The following is a 10,080-nucleotide window of genomic DNA, read 5'->3' as shown; positions in this document are numbered from 1 at the left end:
GGTGCAGGTGCAGCATCTTGTAACTTCCAGTCGCGAAGCTCCTGTACTGCTTCACTAGTAGATTCACCGAGTTCTTTCGCAAGGGCCCGTATTTCTTTTTCCCCATACATTATAAGTGCGTTGCGGTCCTGTGGCCAAAAGCGCTTGTTGAGGGGTTTGAGCATATTGACAAGATCTGACTCTGGCATTCGCTTCTTAAGATTGTCGATCACAGACTGGTAGAACTGACCCCTTTTAATTTTGCCGCTGCACTCCACTAGCTCCACACCTTTGAACAGTCTTTGTGTTATGCGGTCCTCGGCCTTCTGTGCTGATTTACCTCCACACTCTTTCAAAGCAGAAAGTACATCGATGCACTGCTGAATCTGACAATTCGCGCTCACTATGTCGATGTCTCTTTGCTGCAACCTTAGTGACAGGGCCTGAAGCTCACGAAGCATGTCTTTCATGCAAGCCAGATCGGCTACAAATCCAGCGTTTGAGAGTTGTTTATGGAGCCCTAGGAATTTCTTCCTTTCCGTGTCATTACGAGATGGATCCTCACTTGCGATTTTGAAGTGTCTTGCTAAAGCAGGGTAGTTGTTCCAGACGGCCTTAACAGTTCTAAAACTGCTTGACACCCACCTGATGCTAAAAATCTGCCCGATTTTTAAAAGCTGCATATTCAACTCCGCTGCTGCCTCCTCCAGGAGTCTCGCATTCTTTGCGGACTGATTGTACAAACTGTACAACTTTGAAACAAAAATTTCGAAGTGGTTACATCCAGCAACAAGTTTAAGAGAGTCATGGACTGCCAATTCTAGCCGGTGACAAAGACAATGTATAGACTGGATTTTGGGGAAGTCCTGTTTTAGGCGAGCAATGACCCCACTGTTTTTGCCAGTGAGGACAGACGCGCCGTCAGTGGCTATGCTGATGAGATTGTTAGACAAAAACTTGTCATCAAAACCTGCAACACGTAGAGCCTCTCTCAGGCTGTTGTAGATGGACTCGGCGTCTGTGCCCTCGACTAACTCTTTGAGGCCTAAAAACACATTATCCACATCTCCCTCACATCACACGTCACATCTCACATATACAATCATATATGCACGTCCGTGCACAGTGCTCTCATCAATAGTGATGCTTATTTTTGACTGGGCCTTTTTAACATTACATACAAACTTTTTCTGCATTTCGAGTGCAATGTGGCCAATAATCTCAGCACAGGATTTGTCGGATCTGTGTACAGCGCCTACCTTTGCCCCATTGATCTCTTGAAGCTGCATGACAGGTGGGAGTTTTTTAAATGCCATCCTTTCCTTTGCTATCATATACGCAGATCGGAAAGCATTGGACGTTTCCTCCAGCAACTTTCCGTTGATTGCGAGAATCTGGTTCGGCAGTATTGCTTGTTTTCTTGTTTCTGCCAGTTCAACTGCCCTGTTGTGCGCCACACTATCCCGATGCTTGTAGATTTTCTTACGCAAGTTGTTCTTAGTTTTACTGGATACGTCCCCGTTCATCCATTCTTCTGATAAGTGCACTCCACCTTTATCAGTACTGAGGAGAAGGCTTTTAGCATCCCTGCAGAGAGTACAGCCTATGGATCCATCCTTGGAGAATAGCCATGGGAGGCGTGTGATCCACTCACTCCACTGTTGGCTGGTCCAGCCATCCGGCAGCCGCCGGACCACCGCAGCAACTTCACCCCCCCGATCTCGAGCAGCAGGCAGGGAGGAAGAGGAAGCACAAGTGGGGTGGTCATCAGCAACATCATCATCTTCTTCCATATCTCCTTCGACCTCTACTATGGTAATTGTAGTCATCACGTTAGAAGCCTCTTCTCTTGGCTCATCTTCTTGTGTCTCTTCAGCACACAAGTTATCTTTAACTGTCAAGTTAGCACTAGCAGCACTGACATTAGCTCCCTCCTCTCTCGGTACTGTTGTAACAGCAGTCACAAAGGATGTGCTTCCACCAGCTACATTCGTTTGGTCTTCTTTATCAAGTTGTTTGGCAGTCTTTTTAAAGAAATTGCCCAGTGTAAGTTGTTGTTTTTTTCTTTTCAACATACTGTCAGCAGCAGCAACAATACCTTGTAAACATGTAGTGCTACAGTAAATAAACGATCACGTGAGTGAATTGGTAGTGGGCGGAGCTGCAAACAGCGGCAAGCAGGCGACACTTTTTTCATGAATCATAAACTCTAAATTGATAGTTTTCACGTGACGTCAGAATGCACGTTGGAGTGCAAGAAAAGCTTTCCACAGCTGTCAGCCACTGGAATTAACGAACCGATTACCTTTCATTCAAAATCACTTAATATCTCTTTGCTTAACATTGTCTGAATAAGGTAGTACAATGCAAGACAGTTGTTGCTCGGTTGATTGTTCAAATCGGCTAAGAGACAAGTCCGGACGATGTTTTTATCGCATAGGCTACCAGCAGATAAAGAAAACTCAGACGATGCTCCTACCCCAGAAAAGCTTCCAAAGTCAAAACAACCCTCAAAGTATGTGTCTTTGCAGTGATCGTTTTATCAAATGGTAAGTTGTTCACCTTATGTAATTAAAATACTTAAACCACCGTCACCGTGTTATGAATCGTGTAGTTTCATAGACTGGCTGAATATCGCAAATTGAGGGTGAGAGTTATCTAGCTCAGAGGATGCTATGCTTTCCCAGGATAACAGTAGGCTAACCTAGTTCAGCCTACACTTTACCAGTTAGCTGCTGAAGCTTGTTTTGAGACAGAGGGCTGATTTGTAAGAAAATAATTATTTGCAAATTCAACTATTCACGTGTATACTTTGAGGGCTGCCAAACTTTGATGGCATCTCCGAAGGCAGGGGTCACGTCTTATTGACTGTAACCACAACCTGTTTTTTTTCCTGCTGCTGATATGCCTAGTCCTGGCTTGTCTCCTCGCCGATTTGAACAACCAACCGAACAACAACTGTCTTGCATTGTATTACTCAGTCAGAACACATTAAGGTAGAGATATTCATTGATTTTGAATGAAAGGTAATCAGTGATCCTAGGTAAATTCCGGTGGTAGAACTAGACAGCTATCGAATGCCTTTCTTGCCCGCCAACTGGGCATTTTGACGTCATACAGCCTGACAACTATGAATAGAATTTTATTTCACTTATTTTACACCTTTGAAAAAAACATTACCCAAAATGGCATTTATTTGGTCATCATATCAATATTTTAGAGAGCTCCCCTAAAATTTCGCAAACCATGTTCCCAGGGGAGCTCATGTCACCACTAGGGGAGCTATAGCTCCCCCTGCTCCCCTCCAGTTCGCACCCTGACATAGCACCTGTAAAATAAAGATCAGGCTACCATTAATTCAGCTCCATCAAATTGACTGCACTTGTTTTACCTTCATATACTTAAAATGTAGGTGATTTAGATTATTATTTAGCACCATTGTCATAATATTTCACGAGTTTTATTTATTCACTAATATATCTGCATCTATATTTGCCTGTGGGCTATCAAAGCAAACAAAATTGAATCTTTGTAAATATTTATCCATTACTTTCCATTTTGTATAAGTGCAGTTGTAACTACACTCAGAGCGATTGATATAACACTTAAATTACAGAAGCTAGCAAGACGCACACGGAGACCGTCCGGGATTCACCCAGGGCTCACCGCCCTGTGATGTAGGTCAAACACGGACTAGCCCCGTCCCTCCCACTCTCCCACCCGGAGAGGAGAGTTACCTGACTGCTGTTGCTGCTGTTCATTTTCATGCACTTTCTTTTTTCTCCTTTCACTCCCCGAGGGATAACTCCGCTTCATCTTGCTGATGCCGTTGATGCACATGCATCACTGGCAATCTGACGTGCGCGAGCAGCGCGACGGACGGTCACTTCGTCACGTTTTGTTTTTTTTCCCCCCACGGGGCCTCTATGAGTTTGCAGGGCCCTACGCAACGTGCGTAGTGTCCGTATTGGGTGAACCGGTACTGGGTAGACCTAGGACCAGGTGGAGGGATTTATATCTCTTCGCTGGCCTGGGAGTGCCTTGTTATCCCCCAGTCAGAAGTTTGGGGCTCTCTGCTGGAGCTGTTACCTCCGCGTCCCTGACGGATAAGCGGGAGAAGACGGATGGATGGACAACACAATTACATGCTGTTGTTGTTTTTCATCCATATACTGTAGTAAACTAAAACAGAGCTTATTGGGTTTGTCCATAAAACAGTGTGGTTGAACTTAACTGTAGGCCTATGTATTAAACTAAAATAGAAAATGTTTTTATCAGCTGAGGTTTTTTCTGTCATTGTTCAGAGTCAGAAGCTGTTTTCCGGTCTGCAGCAGTGCAGTTGCCGTACCAGACCGTGATGCAGATGATGAGGATGCTCTCAATGGTGCAGTGGTAGAAGATCACCAGGATGTGAGGAGACAGATGGGCTCCCAGGAGAGTTCTTCAGTTAAGGAGGGGAGTATAGAAGAGGACCCAGCACACAGCCTTATGGAACACCTGTGTTCAGGGTAATGCAAATTCAGTGAGCGAACATCTGCTCATTATTTTATATCACTGTAAGGAAATGTAATCCATTATGACGCAACCATGTTTTTTAGATGAAGCGCATTGTTATGTGTGGGCAGGTTAGCCTCAATTACTTGCTAAAGGCAAAAGGTAGTGTAATAAGTTTTGCAGCAAGTTTATTGTAACTCTTTAGCTGGATCACCAAAGTCTCTAGCAGAGATGAAACCAGGCAGACTGAATGGACATTAGTAACATTGTTTTCCATTGAGGAAATATGTGATACTTTCTCAGTCTGAGAAAGCTATTTAAGAAAAATGTGTATATTTTGCTTGACTTTTTTTTTAAGTTCAGAAAGAAATCTCAGCACTATTCTTACCACAGTGACTGTATTTTTAATGTACAGGGCAGATACCTAGTTCTTGTATTCAGAGGCAACATCACATTCACTGGTGGTTTGGCTCCACCTAGTGTAGTGAGTTAGCCAGAGAGGGAGAAATACTTTCAAATGTGAAACTACAGCTGACTTTACCTTTTTCTTTGTTGGTTGTTATTTGTTTGTCTGTGTTGAATATACAATTTTTTTATAATGTTGAACCACATGCATAGCAATACTGTAATATATCCATGTGATGGTCATAAACACAGCTGCTGCTGCCAGAGCCAGGGGAATTCCAAATGTTTCTTTGCAACTGAGGCGATGAGCTCCCAAACCAGGGCCTATTAACCACTGGTTCAATGTTAGATGAGTACGTTGTGAAACGGAGATAAGGAAATCAGAACCACATGCAGTTTTAAAAAGGGGAGGCGTGTATACAAGTATAAACAAAAAGCAAGCTTATATGAGGTTGTGAGAGGTTATGTTCGATTGGATGTTCTTGTCGAAGTTTTTATGACCAAGTTGGTATCTCATCTAACTTATGATACTTAAATCAGGTATGCCAGGTTGGTGGGAAAAAGCAGCACCGTTATTCTACTCAGACCTGTCAGGCTGCAATCTTCATCTGCTTCTCCTCTCAATCAATCAATCAAACTTTATTTATATAGCCCAATTTCACACATTTTACATTTGTCTCAGTGGACTTTACAGTTTGTACAGAATACGAATACGACACCCTCTGTCCTGTCATCTTTTCTCGCCACTACGTGCAGGCTTCCATCAGGTTTCTCAGTGAAGGATTAACCAAGTTAACAAGGTTCAAACCACCTGCACTGTATGTAGATAAGATATTCACTCACACATATACATCTATATATTTTAATATCTTTACTCATATCTGCCTATATCACATTACAATAAATGCCCCTCGTAAGACACTTTTATCCAAAGCGACTTACATCTACTCAACACTGGACAACCCCACAGGAGCAATTTTGGGGTGAAGTGTCTTTTCCAGGAACACAACGACATACCAACTTCAGTGGGGTTGGAATTAGTGCTCCCCTGATCCGAAGAACAACGCACTGAGCCACAGCCTACCTGTACATTCAGCTGTTCAGTGTTTTACCTCACGTTATTTTTAGGGTAAGGCTATTTGCACCCCTGGTACAATTAGCACTGTATGCTATTTGTACCCTGGTGCAAATAGAAGTGAATGCTATTCGTACCCCGGTGCACTCAGCAATGTGTTCTATTGGTACCCCGTCTGGTGCAAATAGCAGTGTATGCTATTTGTACCCCCCAAAAAAACCTTTAGACTTACTTTATCCGATGTCAGATAGCAATTAACCAGAAAACCTACCACTGGTTGACTTGTATAAAGTGCTGTAGTGCTAATTATGTTTAACAAAAATGGCAAGTTTATGGCAAAAGCCTTACCTCTGAATTCCTTTTCAGAATTGCTTTCTTCATTCTGCTGCTACAACCATAGACAGTAAAAGGCTACAACAGGTTGATGTGATGATGGAAATTGCGCGAAGTTGCGCTTTCTATCCGGGGACGTTGACACACATGCGCACTTCGCGATGCAACAAACTTCAAATAGTTTAGCCTCTCCAAAACCGGCGCCAAAATGCCTCTGACCAGGGCTCTACGCTAACTTTTTTCAAGGAGCACTCGTGCACCTAAATTAAAAAAAATTTGTGGCACAGAAAAAAAATGGGGGCACAAGTAGGTTTTTGTGCCTCTCCTCAGATTGCGCAATCCACCAGGGTTAAGCGCATCCGCAGAATCTATTTAGTCTTGCTGATCTGACACAGAACCGCAGCGAAAAAAAACACAGTGAGGCAAACAGTACCTCTTCTTCAATGAGGGGGGCGTGCGATAGCCCACCGGTAGAGTGTGTGCTTGTTCTGCCGCCTCTCTTCCTATTTGATCTTGATCGCGAAAATGGAAACATTTCTCAAAACATGGACTTTCTATCCAAACGTGAGGTGATCAATGAAGGGATAGCAATGCCGGAGGTCAAAGGTATATGCTTCAAGCAACAGGGCATAAGATATCTCGATCTAGGCTATACTCGCATTCAAATTGAACCCAAGGATGATTATGAAATATTAAACTGAAAAGGCAGCTAAAGTTTTGTTTCATGGTTGCTTTGGTTATATAGCTAATAATCATAACTTCAAGCATAACGATTTAAATGGGAGAGGTGATTTAGCATGAAATGATATGGAGGATTACGTCGCTATCCATTAGGCCAGAGATATCCTCAACTAAGAGTTAAGAAAGACATCTATATTTCAATTAAAAAAGATATTAGTGCCATCAGAATTATTCGCTTTCTGATGAAGAAAAAACGAATGCCCGCAATGGCTTTTGTGCTCACGAGCAAAATATTGTTTTCTCCACATATACAAACATGGATATTCCAAAATATTGCATTATGTTTATAGTGATGAGATATTGGAAAAGGTTAATAGCTTTTGTTGCCTCAGCTGACATTAAATTGACTGGACTTTTTTCTGCATATTGGAATGTTTGGACGTGGTCCTTCAGTATAATCAGAGCCATCTTAGCAATGTTCTCTTGTACAAAAATATCACTCATTACATTTTGAATTTGACCAATAACAATCAAGTATTGAACCAAGCTGTGAAATAAGTAGACTACAATGTTCCTCAAAGTAGTGAGTGGAAATGAACAATATGAGAAGAGGATTAAATGACAGTACCATCCCCAGTTTACGAAACATGTAGAAGACGTGGAATAAAGAAGCACTGTGCTTTTAGTTGTGCTTTAATTGATTGGATTGCTGGTCAGCTTTAGTATCACAGTACAGAGAGAGAAATACATGTTCCGGACAGACTGGTGTTAAACCGAAATATTGCTTAGCAGGGTGAATCAGTTTATTGATTAAACATTAAATCGAATAAATCTCCAAAACAGTGATGTCATCGATGCCGGACATCCTGGTAGAAGTGGCATCCAGACTGAAGATGTGACATCATCATTCCATAGAGTAGGAACAGACATAAGGTTGACTGTCGAGACAACCTATGTCGTTGACCTTTGAACCTTTAAAAAACATCAAAATTCAACGTGATATATTTCAATGATGAATAAAAAAAACAACACAAGCCTGGATGTATTGTAACGTAATTGTTTATTTTTTACCTGCATAGTTAATCTCCATACAGTGTTCCTTTCCTCCAGCGTTGTTTGGCTCCCCTCTGGACCAGTTACTGAAGGTAAACATAGAGCCATCGCTCCACATCCACACACCCTCCTGAGAGAAATGAAATTAAAAGTCATTGTCTGACTGATGTCTTCCTCTCAGGCTGCAAAAACTGAAGGACAAGATAGGGCAGTCTGTAGCCTGAGATGACAACCCCAGGGTAAAAAATCCCAAAAGAAAAAGCACTAATTGGATTTGGTACAATGTATTTTACTGATGGAAACTCAGACCAGTGTATTGGCTTTTCCACCTGGTCTATGAAGTGCAAGCCAAGAAAACAATGTTCAGAGAGACTTTAATCAATCGACAAGTTACATTCAAACGTCAAGGGGTATTAAACGGCAAGGGACATACCCCCACATTATTATCAGCAGTGGTAGTTCATTGTTTTTGTTTTTTTAAGCTTCATAATGTAAAATTATTTCTTAGAATGGAGTTTACCAGCACAATTAAGTAAAAGATCTCAGTGTGGTAGTCAAATGTTCAGGCAGCCATTTCAATCCATTGTTTATTTAAATATATAAACCAGTAGAGATTGGAGTGAATAACATTGTTGTTGTATCTTGTAGTCCTTATATCTTTGATGCACCTAAATAATAAGAGATACAGTAAATCACTCACCCGGACCGCATCATAGCCTCCAACCCAGATGTTTACATCTCTGCCTGTTGCTTTTTTCACCAACTGTCTGATGAAGTTGTATTCGGTGGTCGATCGGATAGAAGCCAGATTCCCTTTGAGGGCAACGCATTTCGTCTATGGTGGGGAAACAGAGTCAAAGTACAGACAGAATAACAATGTTGTTTGAAAATCTGTTTTAGAGAATATCCCAAACATTAGGTGTTCCAGTTCCTGCACTGTTGTTACATTTCAGTACCTCAGCTGTAGCCCAGTCCTGTGCCTGATTCCTGTAGATGAAACAGCGGGAGCCAAACTGAGTCCAACCATGGCGGCAGATGTTACCGCAATCTACAATTGTCATATAAGAAAGACTTAGTTAATTGAGAGAGCAACAGAAGCAGTGAATGCAGTATACAGATGCTGTCCATGAGGGTGCCATCTTCATTTGGCTGCAGTCAGAGAGTGTTGGATGATGTATTTTGACTCCGTTCTTAAAAGAACCACCGACCATTTTCCTCACCTTGTGCCTGTGGATGTAGAGAACATATTATTTGGAATGAACAGGGTATGATTCATAGTTGAGCCACAGCACACATCGCTCGAAGCTTTGCTTTGGAAATAGTGTTTCTAATTCATTATTTGCTAATACTCCCTAAAGTAACTGTTTTCTTGAGCTTTGGTGTCTCTGATATGGATCTTCAGTTGGCTATACACATTCTTATCAAACTAGAGTCTCCATCGCTTTTACTTATTATTAAATCCCTTTATCTTATCTCATTATCAAATAAGAGACTTCATCTGTGAAACCTCCTGTGGTTATGTTTGAAAAAGATAATGTTAAATGTGACGGAACAATGATATTAATTAAAATAGTCTATTATTTTAATGCACTAATGTATTATCCGTATCAAGCATAACACATATTACTTACATCTGCCTCCATCCACGGTCCACTGGTCAAACAGAGGAGCACGATGCAGTAGACAACTGATGCCATCTGTGTTAGGATACAAAATGTTAAATAAAAAATGTTAGAATTACTAAAGTACCATGGAGTAAATTTTACTTTCATGAGCAGTGTTCCCTTGCACTGGACCCACTTCATGAAGGTCAATTAGAATGTTTTCCTTCACATATTGTACACAAGGGCTATATTTAAGTTTTGACAGTTATTATTTTTAAAACAAACCAAAGACCTTAACCCTTACCTTGCTGTGATGATCAGATGAAGTAGTTCTTGCAGCTGCAGAAGGTGAGTCGTGATAGTCGTGGAAGGGTTAGGGTTCTTTATATAGCTCATCTAGATGGTATACACGTACACTTGTATGTCATTTAATATTGCTAAATACATATTGACAAA

General features: G+C 41.5%; 1 protein-coding gene across 1 annotated transcript; it reads right to left on the bottom strand.

Annotated features, from left to right (window-relative positions):
• Positions 1 to 7,644: 7,644 nt before the first annotated feature.
• On the bottom strand, positions 7,645 to 9,223 carry LOC134874315 (ladderlectin-like). The gene is made up of 4 exons (XM_063898391.1): positions 8,977 to 9,223; positions 8,721 to 8,855; positions 8,039 to 8,150; positions 7,645 to 7,939 (listed from the first exon to the last, which is right to left on the bottom strand). The coding sequence occupies exons 1-4, from the start codon at positions 9,079 to 9,081 to the stop codon at positions 7,872 to 7,874; spliced, it is 420 nt and encodes a 139-aa protein (XP_063754461.1). The 5' UTR covers positions 9,082 to 9,223; the 3' UTR covers positions 7,645 to 7,871.
• Positions 9,224 to 10,080: the final 857 nt, after the last annotated feature.

This window comes from Eleginops maclovinus, chromosome 1, assembly GCF_036324505.1.
Source record: "Eleginops maclovinus isolate JMC-PN-2008 ecotype Puerto Natales chromosome 1, JC_Emac_rtc_rv5, whole genome shotgun sequence".
Taxonomy (NCBI): Eukaryota; Metazoa; Chordata; class Actinopteri; order Perciformes; family Eleginopidae; genus Eleginops; species Eleginops maclovinus.
Note: the sequence above shows the minus strand (reverse complement) of the source record. Positions and strands in the feature narration are given on the sequence as shown.